Here is a 19,515-nt window from a genome sequence, read left to right on the forward strand (position 1 = left end):
CATTTTGTACACTGTTGGATATTTTTCCCCAATTAATTCTCAAGAGAGTCAGTGTTTTTCTTTTTTTTTTTTCTTTTATAGACTGGAAGTAGGTCTTGTTTACAGACTTCAAAGGCACAGCTTTACAAATGCAGCCTAGCATCTTACAGACAGATCAGTGGAATCTCAAACCTCCAGACATGATGGCGGAAATGTTCAGATGGGGGTATGTTAGGATGGTTAAAAAAAAAAAAAAATAGACAAAACAAAATGTGTAAAAAAAGACTCAGTTTATTCCAATACATTTTATAATAAACACAGATGTCAGTGAATTTCAAACACAGGCTTACCTAACAATGACAAAATTCTATCTGAATCAAACCATCAATGACATAAGTATAAAAACAAAAACAAGGTGTAGGATTTGTTTTTAGAAAAGTCTTGAGAGAAAAAAAAAAGCAACAACTTATTATGTGAAGCTTTTAATTTCCTCGGCACATTAGACTCACTGCAGCTCACAAGTTGTCTACACTGCGCAGTTCACACACGTTAACATATGAATGTGAAAGTGACAAAACTGCACATCAACTGTGCTACTGCTGCATTTGAGCATTTTGTGGATTGAATGGTATTAACACTGGTCAGGAGCATGTGAAGACTGCATAACAAAGATCTTCAGGGGGCAAAAAGGGGAGGTAGGGACGTTCATAGGAAATAGTCTTTAAAGAAAGAGCGATCCTCCGGTTTGCTGTTGGAACACATCAATTGTGTCTTCGTCCTCCATTTCTAGCTGTAAAAACAAATATTGAAATTTTAGTGGTTTGAAACATTAAAGACGTAAGTGAGTCATTCAGGTGTGTATTGCATGAATGTTCACCTAAACAGAAATCAACTCCACACTTACTAGGGATGAGAATCACCATTGATTTCCTGAACTGATTCAATTCTAATCCAGTTAATTTCTTTATTGATTAATTTAGAGATCTTTCAGTTTTGTAACAAACTTAGTGATGAAAGAGAATTCATAAAACCAATGTTATTGGTTTTTAAGATTTGTAGTAAATCCACAGTACTGCACCTCTAGTTGGCACATGGCTTTTCTTTTGTTGAGCTCTTTGCTACCATCATACTTTTAAAATCAAAAATGCTGCCACATATCAGCTTGTAACTCCTTTCATGTGCTTCTCATTGCACAATCTTGCAAAACTAACCAGACAAAACCTGTCTTGCAAGACCACAGGAAGATTTCTAAACAAGATGTAGAGTAATTGCAGTGTAGGAAACGGCATATAACTTTACAAACAAATCAATCCTAGTGTGATATGAATAGAAATCGGATTTCTTAAAGATCAATTTGAATCAGACAATCAATTTTATAAACCCAGCCCTAACATATGGTTATCATCATATTACCTTGCTTCATCTTCACCCATTAGTTAGCAGAGTTTCAGATGATCGTTGACTTTCCATGAGAAAACAAACCGTCTCTATGTACAATATGGGAGCCTGCAACTGCAGTATGTATTTAAATCTATTCATAGCTCCTCAGCACTGGTATTTGTGCGCTTTGTCTGTAAACAATAAGCACACCATAACACAAGAGCATGTCCCCACTCAATCTAAATTTGCTTGCACATGTACATAAAACTGCATATGCACCTCTAGTGTACACAGTTTGTTATCTTAATCGTTAATCTGCTATTTTGTTAACAAAAGTATTTTTGCAGATTTCTTATTTTTCCTGATGCTGCCCTTTCACCCTCAATTGGATGGGGGATTGACAAACGTATAACTTAATCTGACCTGGATAAGAAGCTTCACAGCCACTACAGGGTTTCACAGCGCAACTAAATCATGTAGGTCTGAATAATGAGTTGCATTAATATGCATCAAGGCAGGTTAATATAACTTCCAATAGGAATGCAAAGGAAATGACAGTGTCTTATAAAAGTATGAAGAGTCAGGTAACGTAAAATAGCCCACACCAGCTGATTTTGTTACTAAATAATATTGATTTTCATTGAAACTGATTATTACATCTGATATGTTTACTGATGGAAGAGTAGTGGGATGAATGTATACAGCTTCCCAGAGCAATGCACAGGTTGGAAAAGAGGTTGTAGGTTTACCTGCGAAGGTGTATCTGTTTCATTGATGGGCTGACCATCGAATCGAAACCGTATTTGCCTCATTGACAGTCCCTGTGTAGACAGACAGAGGAATTAGTATTAAACTACTTAAAGTCACCATTATGGGCTAGGGCAGGGGGCCAGAACAATAACACAATAGTGTATTAACCAATAAATAATGCCAAGCTCAAATGTTTCTCTTTGTTTTAGTGCAAAGTCCTTTATGAAAATGTTCACATTCAATGACCTGCTCAATTACAAAACATGTAAGGAACAATAGGACATTTCTTAAGAAAAAGAAGTGCAACTTCTGTATATTTGTAGGTCTCAGCGTTGTGTCATGTCCACAACTCTTACTAAAACTGTGTGAAACCTATGAGTCACAGTTGCTTTTATTGGATAAATAGCAATTAATATGTAATTTCTGCACTTTGCAAATTCATCCCACGGGTCTCATTAGACCCTCTGGCGGGCATCTTTAACGTTTGACATCTGTGGGCAAGGGGATCCTGAGTTTCAGGAATAGATCATAAATGTAACCAGTTAGAGCGAGAGAACCAGTTATAGTCATATGTATGTTGCATTCATGACAGTATTGTCTACTTCAATACTGACATGTACTGTACTGACATGAATATTATTGGAGTAATCATATAAGCAATAAAAGTGTGTTCCTTAGTATCTGCATGTTAGCTGTGTAACTGCCTCACCTGCCGTTCACAATAAGCTTTCATCAGTTTGCTGAGAGGAGTGTGTCTTTTGATCTTGAACTGCACCACCGAGCCATCCTGCCCTGCCACCTTCAGGTTGATGTGCTCATTGTTCTCCGTCTTCACTCCCTCCTGGAAAGACAGCAACAAGTTCACAGTGAGTCAAATCGCTTTGAAAAAAAAGGATGAGAAGTAATGGCGCATCCACCACCCTCGGGGCCAGATACGTTTTAAGTAAGCGTGTGATATAACTCAAATACAAAATTGCATTTAAAACCACTGAAACATCTGCATGACTGCCCTCGGTGGGCACAGATCGGACGTGATCAGGACACTGAACGAAGACTTAGAACTTCAACAATGTTAGCATTAGCATTAAGCAAGCAAACCGACAATGGCCTACAACAAGGATGCCCAACGGCCTAGCCAAGTTGGAAATGCTCACTATCAACAATCCCACATATCTAGATAGGCTATTCCCTTAGTCGATGCTTAACACAACGAACCCAATTTACGTAGAATTAATTTAACAACTAAGACTTAATTGATTTGGGGCCCATCCGCTGCACACTGCGGTTCACTCACTTTTCTTTGGTACTTGTTGTATATCAAGCCCCCTGGATATACAACAACTCCATCTTTTCACTAATATTAAAGTGAGTCATTAATCGTGGTGGTAACGCTCGGAGGGAGACGACTGAGTGCATTCAAAACGGACAGATAATATTATTTCTTCCATTGTGCCGGGGATTCAGGCGTTTTAGCATGTTAGCTCATTCAGCTAATTCCTACATGGGCGGTTAAGGCGCTAACGTTAGCTAGTGTTTGGGTTGAATCGTTTTCTGGAATTACCCACAGCACAGACTCTACAATTACCACCTAGACGACGGTGGCACACAACAGCAACAATAACAACAGCAACAATAACAACAGCAACAACAAAAAATACTGTAGACAAAGTCCGCTCCTCACCTTGGGCTTTTCGTCCGCCATGACTGCTGCTGTAGCTGCTGTCTGACTCTGCGCCTGTTCTGCTAGGAGTAGGCGATACCGCAAAATCCGGTATCGATCCGATACCAAGTAAATACAGCACAGTGTTGTCGATACAAATACTTTTCACTTAACAAAAGCAGCTACTTTCATGGAGAGCAATGCAACATCATTATTTTAAGTGAACGCATCATCAATATCCAAATTTGAATGAAGATAAAAAAAAATGCATGATGCGTGAATGATTTTGTTTTTAATTTTGTTTTGAAGATTATGGTCACTAAAGGACACAACTGTAGACAAATAAAATACTTTTTATTAGCGTTTGTGCAAACAACCGCTAATATCGATCGATACGATGCCGATAGCATCGCTACTTTGGTCGATCCGCGCACCACTGTGTTCTGCGGCTGCGCCTGTTCTGCTGCAGCTAAACTGTCTTGCGCGGCTTTTTGCGTCAGCTGCAGACAATGTGGTGCATATGGGCGCTGCTGAAATATGCTGGCTGGAGCAATGTCATGGTAGCTCCTCTTCCACAATACGAGTTACAAAGAAATAACATAGTAATACTCCATCATTAGCATTCTTATCTTACCTGCGAACTTGAGTGAGGTAGTATTTCCGTTTTGTACTTTCTAGTTCTACTCCACAACGTGAATGGAATGGACTTTATCATTAGAGCACACAAAGGGGTTAGTGTACGCTTATATTTGAACAGCTGAGTTAATACATTTCTTGCATATGAATGCATCATTAATGTAACAGTGTTACCCTAGCAATGCTGCTGATTTTCCTCCGTGCCTAAAGGACTGTCTACATACTCTATCTTCCTCCATCTTAAAAACTTCACATTCAGCTTCAGTTTTTCTCAAGTGCGTACTCTTATAACTGTTGTCATTATTCATGACATTCATGTCTGTAGTGTATACTTCATCACCACTTCCACATTTTTCACTTGACTTAGGTTTGGTAAAACAGCTATAAATATTTCTTGTACCTCTATTATGTTATCTATTGTCACTTCTTTCTTATCTTATTTTTCTACATTGTATTTTTGCACTGTTTGTCCCACCACTGCAACACTTCAATCTCCCTTCGGAGATCAGTGAATCTTTTCTTATATCACAATACAAGGGATCCCTCTCCTGCATCGCTGCCGTTGTTGAGATTAAATGTAGGACCTTTAAAGAGCGCTTTTAAACCCTCAACGCAACAGATTTTACTCAATCTGATTATGATTGCCACATTAAATAGACCATATCAGTGTTGTGCACATTGTCCTTTACACAGGGGTCTCTATACACAAAAAAAAAAAAATGAGGCAAGAAATGTGAACAAGATAAGAGAAATAGATCATTCCCAGTCTTTATTTTTTTTCCCAAACACAGAAGTATCTTTGAAAAAATGCAATGACGAATTAGCTAAACATTCAAAGATAAATAAATAATATTTTAAGAAAACTATTATGTAAGGAAAAAGTAACCCCAGAAAGAAAAAATAAATACGTTTCAGATGATGACATTGTAAGCTTTTTTATTGTTTTACCACTGATGTACTTAGTTTGATGTGAATACTCTTATGCAAACAACATTTATGCTTGATATTGAGAGAATTGTCAGCATCACACTGTCTTTCAGGTCAAATGTATATATTTAGTATCTAATTGACTAGCAATATACCGTCCACGGCTTATCAGAGGGTCAACACCTGATTCTTGCCCTTAGTAGTCTCTTGTACATGGCTACAGTTATATCTAGCAAGAATTTCTTTAATAAAACACTATCCAGAATTTACAGCCTGGTCATGGAACAGGACATGTAGCCTAGCAACCTAGGTGTGGATTCCAATAAATAATGTAACATAATTAAACATGACTATCTGAACATTTGGTAACATTTAAGCCTCTGAGACACAGCTTCAGGCTTGTATATCTCTCACAGCAATACTGAGTGTGGATGGCAATACTATTCAGTACGGTAACAGATCTGATATCATTCTCCCAAAGAAAAATAAATTATACATTCATGACAATAAATACTGAAATACTAAAAACATCGTTCTAAGTATAAGACTCTGAGCTATGATTTAGTATAAACGCAGTAAGTATTCAGTAGCAACTGTGAGAAACAACATTTTAACATAACCCATAATCCAACCTATGTGTGCTTAGTAATTAGTAACAGAGGGGCTTTTGTCTGCTCCAGCCCAGAGTCTTCACCATTTTTCAATCATATATAAAATCAGCAGAAAATCCTGTGAAATTCAGTTTATGGTGACATGATCATATAACCATGACTTTAAATTCTCCATCAGTGTGTTTTTGCTCCATTTAAGTCTTATCCAATATATTCTGATATGATAGAGAAACAGGAGTACATTTAAAGAGGAGAAGGACAAAATAGTAATACAACATTGCAAATGTTAAATTTCACCAAAAAATAACACTTCATCCAATCCACATTCAACCTGTGTTTATGGTTTGTTACTGTGTCACTGACTACTCCCAGCACTGTCATAACTAAATATGGATATACACTACAGAACTTTGGCTACTTAAGCAGGCCATCTAGAGCTTCTCAATTAAAGTATACAATATAAATTTATTTTTCCCATTGACATACTAAATCGTTTAAGTGTGGTGTCTGGCCATCCTAAATGGCTAGGCAGGGCTATAGAGACCCCCATGTTTCAGCAGGTGGAAACTCATTCACCTCCCCCACTTCTGTGAGTGGCTGCTCTCCCAGAGTGAGAGTCAGTTTGTATTTCATCCGAACCTTTTCCTGAAAAACATAACGCATAACAGAGTCAGCTGGCAGCTGTCATTAGCTTTTTGGAATACACAATATCTTGTGCGCTGATGATGCCACTCATAATATCTAGGATACAACAGAAGAAGGGATAGGACTGTGATAGGGAGTAAAACTGAGCTTTGCTTTTAGGTCTGAGATACAACTGAAGCAAGCAGGATTTCTTTCAGTGAATACAGTGAATGCTGAATGTATGAACACATGTATGAACATCAAAAAATAGCCCAAGGATGAGCTCTACCTTAAGAGGATTGGCAAGCAGCATGACCTGAGTTATGGCAGCAGGGGGGAGTATTGGGTTAAAAGGAGCCAGTTCTGTCCCCGAGGGCGGCTGCAGCTTTACTTTCATCGACTGGAAAATTGGAACAGACATCCATAGACACGATTTACTATTCACTCAAGTATCTTTGTTAAGAGCTGAACATTTGCCTACATTAATACTTAAATATTGATCCACAATGTGTAGCTTAATATGCAATAAAATTGATGCCATGGATGTTTTACCTTGGGCACAGCAGCCTGCAGAACAATATTCTTGACAGGTTGTGGGGCTGTGTTAAGCATGGACGCCACCATCACCAACACGTCAGACCTGCCAGGTGGACAGTCAGTAGCAAAATGCAGCAGCAGACGAATACCATTTTTGTCATATGCTGTCACAGGACACACTTTACCTGAGAGACAGCAGAAAAGGGAGTGAAAGCAAATGGTTGTTAATACAGTGTAGAGTGGCACAAAGAAATTTGAGCCAGTGTGGTGCAGCAAAGAGTCTTCCCTCAAATACCTCATCTTGTTTCCAGAGCAGTCGTTTTTTTGTGCACATCCATATATTTCCGTATGCTCTGATAATTACTTAAACTACAAAACTACATGCAATATCACTAATGGCACATTAAGTTTCTGTTTCCAGTTTGCTACTGTCACCACTAAGAGGCACTAATGTCTAATGTTCATGTTTAGAACCTAGATGAAAAAAGCTGTTTCTGACAAGAAAGAGTAGGAGTTTATAAAACTGCCCCTGCCATAAAGACATCAGTATCAGTATCTTTATGTGATTACTTTGTCTACGGGATATTTTACTGAAGTGTAGATGAAAAACAGACTGTTGTTGATACAACAATCAGTTCCCCAAATCACTGTGGTTGTTGAAGGAAAAATAGCCATCTTTACTTGGAAGTTTAAAGGTTACAAAACACTTGTTTCACTGCATAAACAAAAATCTGCATGAAACAATTTGCATGAAGTGATTTGTGACAAAGGTGTTGGATTTTCCAGTGATAAAAGCCTCGTTTAAAGCCTTGTAATTTGCCATCCTCATGTAGACCTCTGATCGGTCCCAAATTCATATAGAAGTACATGAAAATGACCCATAAAGTCCAACCAGTCATATACATCTATCAACAGTGACAATAGGAACAAAGAGTCCTGTGGCAAATGGCAGACACTCTGCAGAGCTCTGATCTTTATGCAAGTCTAGATATGGACACAAACATTTGAACCAGCCTAAATCAACCAAGATATAACTGTACCTGGGAGACGCTCTGCTATTAAGGCAACCACCTTTTTCCTTTTTTATTCTAATACGAGTATGTGCTTTTTATTGTATTATTTTAAAGAATTGTGAACTTCACAGAAATTCACATTTGTAAAATGGCATGGATTAAAGACCATCTCCCATGTACCATATCACATTTTTTTTTGGATTGGTATCGAGTCCGATCCAGGCCAAAAAGACTGGATTAGGTATCGGATTTTTTTTATTAGAATCCATCTGATCCAATCCATAAGCCCAACTTCATTTTGCACCACATGCAACACTGTTGTCGAGCTGTCCCATGGTTGCCATGTGCCTATGTTTCTGTCATGTGAACAGAAGCCCGCAGAGCTGTGGTCATGTCTGCCGTGTGGAATTACTTTACACTAACCGAAGATAAACAGCTGAGTTCAATGTTGGCAAAACGAGTATCTCAGGGGGTTGTTCTGTTTTTGTTTTGGTGCAGCAAATCAGGTGTATAGCCTCGAGTTTTTTTGTTTTGATTGTGTGTCTTAAAGAGCCAGGTGTAACTACTACCTACATTATTCTAGTGGAGTTACTATTATTTTATGTTAATTCATAAATATTTTACACATATTTTCCCTTTTTTCTTTTGGGGACCAGAATAGCTGTTGTGCTGTGATATTATTAGATGTCAGTATCAAGCAAATTACATTCATGTATTATTAACAACTTTGAGACAAAAACAAATGGATCGGTATCGGCCGACCCTCAAGGCTGCAGAATCGGATGGAAAAAAGTGGTGTTGAGCCATCCCTACTCCTTAAAACACACAAATCGTAAACTTTACTTTCTTCAACTCACTTGGCTTGATGGCATCCAAAGGGACAAATACATTAGCCAGGGACACCTCCTGTCCCCAGCCTGGATTGACTTGGCTCAGGGGAAGGATGGGGGACAGAGAGCGTAGCAGAGGGCTGTCATCTGCCTGATTCTTGGTAGTGGGAGGAGTAGGCCAGTCTTGCATTCCTCCTGCAATCAGTGATTTGGGTGTAGTGGAAGTAACACCAAAACTGGAAGACAAGCAAGAGAATTCAGTCTTGAACAAGCTGCCAAAGTCCATCAAACCAATGTTACTGTAAAGATCTTGATAGCATGAAGGACATTATAGCTTCCTTAATGTCTACATTTAAAATCACAAGAATACACCTCTGTGATAACAAGGTGACAGAAGCAGAATAAAAATAAATACTACCATTTGGTCTATCATTAAAAGTGGAATGCAGACGCATTTAGCTTCACATTACAGAACATCTCAACCACCAGAAAACTAAACAAATTGGAACATTTAGCACAGACACATTATATTATTAGCCCCACATATTTGAATTTTGATTACACTGAGACAACACAAAATAATGTTAGGGTGTTTCAAAACCAAAAAAAAACTTAATCACTTTCAGTAATGTTTTGTTGTCACAGTGAACAAAGCTGGGTTTGTTAAGTGGCTACTAGTGTCAGTTCCTATCAGAGGATAAGACAGTCTCACCAGTCAACTGTAAACCTGTGCTTGAGATGCAATTTCATATGGCAAAACAGAGGTGTCATTGGCAAACATCTCACTAGGCAATTTTATAAAACAATAAAACAGAACAATGGCAAGTAAAACTACTTAATGACACATCATGAAAAGGAAATGCAGAATGCAAGATATTTTGGGTGGCAGGTGGACAGATGCCTGCTCTACCCAGGTTTGTTTCATGACGTGCACATTACTCACTTATTAGGACTGCCCAGATCCAGCAAGGAGAGGTCTTGCAGATTGTTACTGACAGAAGCTGAGGGTGAGTGAAAGACTCCAGATGAAATGGTGACCTGCTGTTGGTTAACATGTGTAGCTGACGAAGAAGGCAAAGTCGTGCTGAATGACTGAGGAAGAGCAGCTGGGGCCATGGAAGTCAGTACCGAACTGAGGGGTTGTGGTAGAACAACTGATGTGGTCGGGACAGATGCTGTAGAAACGGGATGTGTGCAAAAAACAGGGCCTGAGAAGCTTAAGCCAGAGGCAGTTGTAAAAGTGTGGGCAGAACCCATCGAGGAAGTGGGGGTTGTTGTAGGTAGGCCATCTAGAAAGGGTGAAGATGTAGAGAATGCAGGAACTGTTGGTAAACTGGTGTCAAAAAGGCCCACATTTTTACTGGAATCCTGAAAATGATTGCTCAGGTTTATATGTGTTGCTTCACTTGGAACAGGAACGGGTTCATTGAGGCCTGTAAATACACAAATATGTTGAAAACATGTCACTTATAACAGAAAAGAATCACAGGGATTGAACAACATCATACTGCCCATTACCTAAGGATAGCAGCTCTTCATCCAGCAGTGAGAATGCTGCAGAGGGTGAGCTAAGACTTTGAGCATCAGTGGCTGCTGATCCGCACAGCAGGTCGACAGGAAAGGACTGAGGAGTTACTGGGGTTTGCTGCTTGGTTGGAGAGGGACTCTGTGTGTCCATATCCACCAGGTCAATCAGAATCTCTGATTGGTTTGTGCGTCCAGTGCCTATCAGATGGAGCACAACATCAGAACTGGCAAACAAATGTGCTAATTTGCTGTGGTCTGTTGGGGAGTAGCACCAGCAAAAAAAAGACGTCAGTAGGATCAACAAATTGATCCAGAAGGCTGGACATGTGATTGGTAGAGAGTTGGAGTGAGGGACTGGAAGACACTGGATAAACTGCTCTCCATCATGGACAATCCATCCCATCCATTACCACTGACACTTCTGCATGTTTCTTACACCTAAAACCACTAAACTGTTTTATCACACCTGAGTTAAATTTCTCTAGCCACATCCAGGCCTGATTACTGCCACACCTGTTCTCAATCAAGAAATCACTTATTAGGTTGTTTTCATTCTTGGCCAAGAGGATTCCATTCAATTGGAGAGCTTTGTTTTTTTATTTTTTTTTGTCTGTTTTTTTCATTTATCATTTGGTTCAGTTCTGCTTTCAAACTGCAACATCAGAAGCGCACCAAGCTTTCTGAGCAACATCTTGTGGCTGAAAGGAGTTCTCGTAGATTGGACGATGTAGGACAGGAAGTCCCTCCCTCCCCTCCAGGAAAAACAAATGATCAGTGGAAAGAAAGTCAACAGTCAGTAGCACCTAATACAAACGGCAAACATGGAGCAGTTGAAGTTAGCTGTTTTAAGGATTGTGTTTCTTTTCGTTATTTATTAAATTCAAATGGCTCAGAAAACTGCGCACTATGACCACATAAAGGAGCGAGGCAGAGAGCATTTCCCTCTTGCAATTATCACAAATGCTTCACTGTAGTTGTGGCTAAGGGTGGTCCAACCAGGTTTAGGGTTTAGGGAGCAATCACTTTTTCACACAGAGCCATGTAGGTTTGGATTTAGTTTTCCCTGAATAATAAAAATCTTCATTTAAGAGCTGCATTTTATGTTTACTTGTGACATCTTTGACTGATATTCATTTGTTTGATGATCTGAAACATGACAAACTGTGACAAACATGCAAAAAAAAAAAAAAAAAAGAAATCAGGAAGGGGGCAACACTTTTTCACACCACTGTATAGCTTTAAGTGTTTACAGCAGTGCATTAATCAGTTGTGATTCACACAAAATATGAGGCAATACTGTGTCTATTTGACAACCTTTAGGAGAACCGCTAAGAAACTACCATGCTACAATATTTACTGAAATCCTGCAAAACCCGCATAAAGACATCTGCTTGTAATCTCAAATGACCTAAAAGTTATAATTTACCTTGTCTGACTGATGTTTGTTGTGCTACTCCGGAATCCCCATTGATGGTTTGTCCTTCCACAATCTTCTTGTAGGAGTTAATGACCTGGGAGAGATCGTCACTGGCCTGCAAAATGTCTCCTGAAGTAGACCAGGGGAAAGTTAATGAAAGTTTTTTTTTTCCAAAAAAAAAACAAACAAACCAGTTTTTCCCACAGAATTTGTAAAATGTAAATACACTGTTTTCATAAGTTGAGTGGGTCTGGTACATGTTGGTCGTAAGCACAAGCGAAAACAGCAAGACTGTCACAGTCAACAGGAACAAATTACAGGATCTCTTACCCAAGCTGCTGTCATTATCCTCAGTCTCAGTGGCAAGCTTAAATACCGTTTGCCTAAGACTGTCACAATCACCATATAACTCCTGGAAATAATAAAGCAATAGAGCATGAAAAAATAACCAATGCCGTCTCATACTCAACTCTATTATAAAGAATACAGTGTCCTTTCGTTGCATACATATTCCTTTTTTACTTCAGTTTTATAACTTTTTTTAATAAGTGTATTTATATCACCACAGTTTTTCTAATAAATATACTATTTTGTCTTCCTGCTCCACAGCAGCTTACTTACTTTCTTGAGGTTGTATCAGTAACATTTGGACATTTCCAAGTGTTTCCAGAAAGGTCAATTAAGGTCAAAAAATAAATTAATTGCTTTAAAAAGGTCATTTGAATCTTATATAACAGAACCAACCCTAATAAGCTCCTTGTCTCCATCTGTGGAGTCGTCTGGGCTGAAGTGAACAAGCATCTCATTAAGAAGTTTGACACTGTTGTCGACAGCCTCCAAGGTGGTTTTTAGCTTTATTACTCTTTCTGTCCTCACTTCATCCTGATAAAAAAAAAAGACAAAAAAGAATTGTTGAGTGGCATTTGTCTATCAAAGTCACAAAACCTGATAATGAGTTGACAATACTAGTTTTGAAGCAAAAATGGAAAACGCAGCCAGGACTAAGGCTTACATAAAACTCAACCATAACAAGTTAAACCGTTCATCTGAAACTGACACACCTCCTTGACCATATTCTTGATGAGAAGATTGGCCTCTTGCAGATCTTCAGGCTTTTTGCTTTTAAGCAGTTCTGCTAATCTCTGCACAGAGATGAGGGACCATTCGTTACCAAACAGACAATCCTGTTTCCCCATAGACCACACAGACAGCAGCAAAACAACTCCTGCTCCCACAATCTTAAAAAAAACACAAACTGAATCCACAGATCCACAAATCATAATTATTTGTGCCTCTCAATTCTACACACACACACATCTGAAAGAAACCAAAACAAATAAGTTCAGAAATTAAGTTATGTGTAATAATATAAAATAACAGAGGGAAAAAGTATTGAACATGCTTACTGATATTTATTTAATACTTTGTACAAAAGCCTTTGTTGGTAATGAAGCTTCAAGATGCCTCCTGTACGGAGAAACTAGTCTCATGCATTGCTCAGGTTGGATTTTGGCCCATTCTTCCACACAAACAGTCTTTAAATCTTGATGGTTCCGTGGGCCTCTTCTAGGAACTCTGATTTTTACTTCTTTCCATAGATTTCCAGTTAGATTCAAGTCAGGTGATTGGCTGGGTCATTCTACCAGCTTTATTTTCTTTCTCTGAAGCCAGTTGAGAGTTTCCTTGGCTCTGTGTTTGGGATCATTGTCTTGCTGAAATGTCCACCCTTGTTTCATCTTCATCATTCTGGTAGATAGTAGCAGATTTTTCTCAAGAATGTCTCTGTACATTTTTCCATTCATCCTCCCTTCAGTTATATGAAATCTGCCATTACCATATTCAGAAAAACAGCCCCACGCCATGATGTTCCCACCTCAAAACTTCACTGTCAGTATGGTGTTTTTCGGGTGATGTGTACTGCATTTTGTCGTCCAAACATGGTGTGTGCTATGGCATCCAAAGAATTCAATTTTGCTCTCATCTGACCAGACTATGTCTCCCAGTATTTTATAGGCTTGTACAAACAAGCTTCAACATGCTTTTTCTTCAGAAATGGAGTCTTGCATGGTGAGCTTGCATACAGGCCATGGCTGTTGAGTGCATTGCTCATTGTTTTCTTTGAAATAATTGCACCTGCTAATTCCAGGTCTTTTTGAAGCTCACCACAAGTGGCTTTTGGACAACTCCTCTGATAATTCTTTTCACTCCTCTGTCAGAAATCTTGCGAGGAGCTCCTGGTTGTGGCCGGTTTATGGCCGAACGATGTTCTTTTCACTTCTGGATTATGGCCCCAACAGTGCTCACTGGAACGTTCAGAAGTATAGAAATCCTTCTGTAACCAATGTTATCAGAATGTTGTGCAACAATAAGGTTGTAAAGGTCTTGAGAGAGTTCTTTGCTTTTATCCATCATAAGATGTTCCTTGTGTGACACCTTGGTAATGACACCTTTTTATAGGCCATTAATTTAGACTGAACCAGCTGATATTCATTCGCACTGACAAGAGGCAGGATGGTTTTCTGATAACTGATAGATTTCAGCTGGTGTCTTGGCTTTCCATGCCTTTTTCACCTCCCTTTATGTGAGTGTTCAATATTTTTAACACAATTTATGAACTTATTTGTTTAGGTGTCTTTCTGTGTATGGATTACTTGGGTTGTTATCAACACCTGGTGAAAATGTCATGTCAATAGCACCTTCAGAACTATGTTTACTGTGAAAAATTGTGACATGTTCAATTTTATCCGCTGTATGTACACATTATACACACACACACACACACATACACACACATATATGTACATTTATTGAGTGTACTGTGTGTGGTTCTGTCATTAAATAAAGTATTGGCTTGTGATTCGTTACTGACGGAATCATGCTGCTGTATAAGGAGTTGTGTGTGGTCACGTATTTCACTGATGTGTCTTTATTTTCCTTCATTATCAGAGATTACAATGTGTATGTAAACTTCCAGTGTTGGAGTAATAAAGTGTTAATAAAGTGCCTAACTAACATCAAATTAACCTGTGTGTCCAACTCCTGAAACACATATAAAACAAAGATGTTCTCCATTCTGGAGCAGTGGTAGAGATCCATTAGAGGCAGCAACTGGATCTGGAGAGCTGGCTGGCGACGCACTTGTTAATGCCAGGTCTGAATATGACTGCATGAATGATTTGTGGGAAGATTCTGTCTCCAAAAGTCTGTTTTTAATAATCAATTACTGTCAATAACAGTTAATTGAATATCTGTATATGTAACAGACATGAGTCAAGAGAAAATGAGTGGGCTGTAGTGTTCACACAAAGATGAAAATAGCCCAAAATAGTTCCTCTTACCTTGCTCCTCTTCTCATCATCAAATACTGGATTCTTGGGTCGTGGAGACGGTGAGGGTATTAAAGTAGCATCAAGAGAGATTTCTGGGTCAGCTAAAACAATACCTAAAATAAACAACACACACAACATTACCTTAAAATAAGATAGTAGTAAATAGTCTGTATGATTTCACACATTCATAGTTTTACTGTGAAATTAAAACTCATGACCACATATTAATGGTACTAAGCGACAGATTTCTCACCCTGTGACTTCAGCATCTGATAAGCTTCACCAATTTTCGCTTCATCTGGTAACGACACTGTCCAACTATACAGCATCTCTATCACTTTTTTCTTCACCTTTTCTGATACTTTATCTCCGAGGTACTGTAAAATAATAGATCCACGGCTTAGCATGACACCAAACATGAGTTCAAATAATTGTATCCACATTAGAGGGAGTTTAAACATATACTTACTTTGGGTGAAACCACCTTAATTAATTCGTTTAAAAACTTAAATTTCCCAACTTCATTATGAAACCTTCGCCCACAGTTCTTCATACAGGCTTCAAGAACCTAAAAGAGCACAGCATGCTTAAATAAATATATCTGACCTCTACAGGTTCTATTATGCTGGAGGACATCAGAATAAAAAAACAGAGTGACGTGATTACATTACAGACCGTTAATGCTTGCATTGCCTCCCACTCCTGAGGGGACTGAATCTTGTATGCCAATAGTCTGACGGAGATTTGTGGACTGAAAAAGATCACAGAAAGCAACAATGCCATACATGCAATAATAATAATTTTTAAAAAATGCAAGGGATGTCCTGAATGTGAAAGAATAGGACTGCACATGTCTGCTGCATCAAAGTATTTAACAGAACTGAGATCAGACTTCTGTCATATTCTTTTATATTGTCGGTCTAAGCAGAATTGTGAAGACATTTACGTTGAATCCTTAAGGAATAGCTTGGAGGAAGCTTTATCATGTTTATTTATTTATTTAGGCTTATTAAGCTTTAACTGTCAAACTTAATTGGATTGACCTGAAATGTATTTTACTTTTTACAGTTGCCCAGTGCACACATGATCTAGGAGAAGTAAGAAAAGAATGTGACTGCACACACCTCCTCTATGCATCTCCAGGGGAGGAAATGCTATTACTTTTAAAAAAAAAAAAAAAAAAACACAAAAAATATTCAAATTACTCATACTCAATATTAAATTATAGGAGCAGGTTCGATAAAAACTTCCCACAGGATGTGTGTTGTTTACCAGCAGAGTAATGGCTATTGGATTACATGTGTGCAGTTCAATGTTATGTGAGTGAGTGCGTTTGCTGAATGAATGGGGACCTACCCTTCTAGCTCCTTATTAATCTGATCACAGAATCCCATGATATACTCCCAGTCTTCTTGTCTGTTGGAGGGGTTGGTGGCTTTATCTGAAAGGAATACATCCTCTCATAAACATGAAGCAGACCTAACGTCAGTTTATGTCCCCACGTCCCCGGGAAGCTCAGAAAGCCTGTCAAGCAAACTTTTGAGGATTAAGCTTACATACAGCCCTGTTGTTATCCCATCGTTATACTGTCTCTCTGAATTAGCCCCAAAACATTTCACTGAACACATCTGCTGTTGCTGTTTGAAGTAACTTTGTCAGAATAACGCCTGGAGGTGTTTATATAACTCCAGGAAGAGACACAAAGCCGTACTGTCGATCGCTACAACAAGATAATATTTCCATTCTCGCTAGGTTACGGACTCAGAGATATAAGTAAACCAAAGCACAAGGCTGATTTTGACTATCGACAACCACCAATAGCAAGCAGCTGACTGCATTAGCTTCTTCTGACTACACAGACGAATTAGCAAGGTAATTTTCAAATACAGTAATGTCATGCGTGTCGTACTATCGTTAAATACACTCACAGCACATACGTGCCTTTCTTTAATAAAATAATTATAATATAATGCGGAGGGGAAAATAGTTTTAAATGCACTTACTAAGCCAAGACTCCAGCGACTCTCCATCATCCGCCATGTTTGTATTTTCAGGCAAACAACGCGTGACTCCTGCTACCTTCACGTGCTTTCGGACAAATAAGAGCCTGTGTCTGCTCGTTAATGGAGTCGCTCACACCATGACCGACGTGCTTTGTGTGTGCGGATAAAATCAAAAATTTCGACAGTAGTCAGCATGTGACTATTTTAACAAAACCATTTATGTATCATTATGTGTTAGAGTTTGTCATGTATTCGTATATTTCATTGTTTTTTAAACGTCATGCGCTAAGTTGATAATGGATGTGGTGGACATCCCGTGGTTTTTTAAACGTCCAGTGAACGTTTCTGTTCCGCTTTCAAAGGCTGTCGATTTTGGTACTGACCAAACCAATCTACTATTTGCATTGTTAAAACCAAATTAAGACTGTCTGATTTCTGCATTGTAATATATATATTAAAGACAATAATATGTCTAATAAGTTGCCCATTATTATTATATGTAATAATAATGGGCATATTATTATATATGCCCATTATATAAAATAATATATAATTCGAGGCAGATCAAGAAGACGTCTGTGGGACAGTCCAACCAGATATTTTCTAGAGCCTAGCTTCATCCAGCCTTCTGTGCTCCTCAGGCAAATGGTTGTTTTACAAGAATACATGTACCATCAGAAGGTTTTCTATAGTTATCCGTATATTTTAAACTTCTCTTTTCAAATCATTACACCTTGTTTGTTAGTCCCCAAAGCCTGCTCTAATATGCACCTCCATACAGACAACCAGAGTTGTCTATATAGAGTGGTTACAATGACACAAAGAGATCAATGACTATATTAGCCTACTCACAGGACTAGCTCTTTAGTGGGTCAGTCTAATTCTGGTAGAGACCTTGTATCAGTCCAGTCGTCTATCTAATGTCCTTTTGATGTTAAGAAAATAAATCACTCTGTGACCTGCCTGACTTTGTGCTTGTCATCCTTTGTCAACCTATGCAAAGAGTCTGGTTACAGTATTGGTTGCATTATCCTCACTTAAGCCATGAGTGTGACAGTCGTATTACAGCCTGATTACACAGTCATCCCCTCCTACCACTCATGAATGTAGCAGCTTCTGCATCTACTGCAATCACAGCTATCCTTGTTTGATATTCCCTCTAACATGAGTGATTTGTGCAGCATTGTCTCCTCTTACTTTGCTCCTGTAACGCAAGCAGAGGCTGGAAAATTCACACTCAGTAGAAAGCGCTTATTTTTTCCCTGATTGTGTTATATTAAATGGTTTCCAATACTTACTATGCTAGTGATGAGCCAACATTAGGAACTCTTCAGCTCTTGTGGTGCATCTTGTTAAGAGGAGAAAAAAACAGGTTTTGGTGAAATATCTTGTGTGAATAATTTTTTTTCCTCCATAGTGTGTACCAACTGTACGTAGCATCTGGTCAGACTTTGCTGTATGAGCCATTTGTGTGTGTGGTTGTGTGTCTGCATGGGGCCAGTAGGTGCCCTCAGTGCTCCAGCAAGAGGGGTTATATAGGTGAGAACTATTGTTTCCGGGTTCAGGTGTTGCTAGTCGGAAGAGCATACAGTTTTTGACCGCTGCGCTCAGGCACGCTATGGGTCAGAGTTGTACAGTTTTGGTTGTCGAATCATGATGCATGGAGTACTTCACACCAGTAATGGATGTTATTATGGTTGGAAATAAAGACACATTGCAATAGCATCAAGTTGGAAGTCGTCTGTCTTCTTCATTAGACTGCACAAGCTGACAGTAGCGCGTCGTTCAAGTTCACCCGTACTATGTAGCCTGGTCAGTGGTTTGAAGCGTTGGGCTTAGTCCCTACACTTGCTTTTGAGGTGAATCTATATCTTCCTCCACCATCCTCATGTGTGCATGTATGGTGGCAGAATTTACATCTGTGCGAGGCCAATCAGAGCTAACCCTAATTTTCTGTGAACAATCAACACAGTGTGCTGCTTTGGATATGTCACACACTTTCTTCAGTATCTAGATTCACTCAAGGTAAGTGTTAAACCAGTGATTCTAAATGGGCTATTTGGGGGCCCTCCCACCAGTCATTGCCAAAAAGAAATTATGGGGTTTTATTTTGAAAGGGATTTTATTATGCAACAGAATGCCTTCTGTTCGCAATTCTTATCAGTAGGTGGCAATAATGCCCTGGAATGCCAATTAACACTTGCCATTTCACAGCACAGAAGAAGGCAGTCACACATATTTTACCTGGAATTAGTAACCAAGTCCATTTAAAATGTCTGTTACTGATATTGC

General features: G+C 38.8%; 2 protein-coding genes across 3 annotated transcripts; both read right to left on the bottom strand.

Annotated features, from left to right (window-relative positions):
* Nucleotides 1-250: 250 nt before the first annotated feature.
* On the bottom strand, nucleotides 251-3,945 carry sumo2a (small ubiquitin like modifier 2a). Its single transcript, XM_047579507.1, has 4 exons — nucleotides 3,791-3,945; nucleotides 2,819-2,950; nucleotides 2,109-2,180; nucleotides 251-769 (listed from the first exon to the last, which is right to left on the bottom strand). Exons 1-4 carry the CDS (start codon nucleotides 3,809-3,811, stop codon nucleotides 701-703), a joined length of 294 nt encoding a protein of 97 aa, XP_047435463.1. The 5' UTR covers nucleotides 3,812-3,945; the 3' UTR covers nucleotides 251-700.
* A 1,203-nt stretch (nucleotides 3,946-5,148) lies between these two features.
* On the bottom strand, nucleotides 5,149-17,303 carry gga3a (golgi associated, gamma adaptin ear containing, ARF binding protein 3a). Of its 2 annotated transcripts, none has more exons than XM_047579357.1 (16): nucleotides 17,224-17,303; nucleotides 16,577-16,661; nucleotides 15,896-15,971; nucleotides 15,690-15,788; nucleotides 15,474-15,597; nucleotides 15,230-15,333; nucleotides 12,953-13,033; nucleotides 12,636-12,773; nucleotides 12,222-12,303; nucleotides 11,901-12,020; nucleotides 10,466-10,672; nucleotides 9,891-10,380; nucleotides 8,975-9,183; nucleotides 7,120-7,289; nucleotides 6,857-6,967; nucleotides 5,149-6,588 (listed from the first exon to the last, which is right to left on the bottom strand). In XM_047579357.1, the coding sequence occupies exons 1-16, from the start codon at nucleotides 17,258-17,260 to the stop codon at nucleotides 6,478-6,480; spliced, it is 2,244 nt and encodes a 747-aa protein (XP_047435313.1). In that variant the 5' UTR covers nucleotides 17,261-17,303; the 3' UTR covers nucleotides 5,149-6,477. The 2 variants fall into 2 exon arrangements, with proteins under 2 accessions (XP_047435313.1, XP_047435312.1); XM_047579356.1 differs by having other exon boundaries at nucleotides 16,577-16,677; nucleotides 17,224-17,267.
* Between the last annotated feature and the right edge of the window lie 2,212 nt (nucleotides 17,304-19,515).

The sequence above is a fragment of the Mugil cephalus genome, chromosome 2 (genome assembly GCF_022458985.1).
Source record: "Mugil cephalus isolate CIBA_MC_2020 chromosome 2, CIBA_Mcephalus_1.1, whole genome shotgun sequence".
NCBI lineage: Eukaryota > Metazoa > Chordata > Actinopteri > Mugiliformes > Mugilidae > Mugil > Mugil cephalus.

What these genes read in the sequence shown, in the direction of transcription:
- sumo2a (XM_047579507.1), bottom strand. Translation starts at nt 3,811, where the DNA reads ATGGCGGACGAAAAGCCCAAG. An exon ending in TGGCGGACGAAAAGCCCAAG is followed by an intron (nt 2,951 to 3,790) that starts GTGAGGAGCGGA and finishes CTGTCTTTCCAG; the next exon opens with GAGGGAGTGAAGACGGAGAA. An exon ending in AAGCTTATTGTGAACGGCAG is followed by an intron (nt 2,181 to 2,818) that starts GTGAGGCAGTTA and finishes CTGTCTACACAG; the next exon opens with GGACTGTCAATGAGGCAAAT.
- gga3a (XM_047579356.1), bottom strand. Translation starts at nt 17,253, where the DNA reads ATGATGGAGAGTCGCTGGAGTCTTGGCTTA. An exon ending in AGGCAATGCAAGCATTAACG is followed by an intron (nt 15,789 to 15,895) that starts GTCTGTAATGTA and finishes GTGCTCTTTTAG; the next exon opens with GTTCTTGAAGCCTGTATGAA. An exon ending in GAGACAAGGAGCTTATTAGG is followed by an intron (nt 12,304 to 12,635) that starts GTTGGTTCTGTT and finishes TATTATTTCCAG; the next exon opens with GAGTTATATGGTGATTGTGA.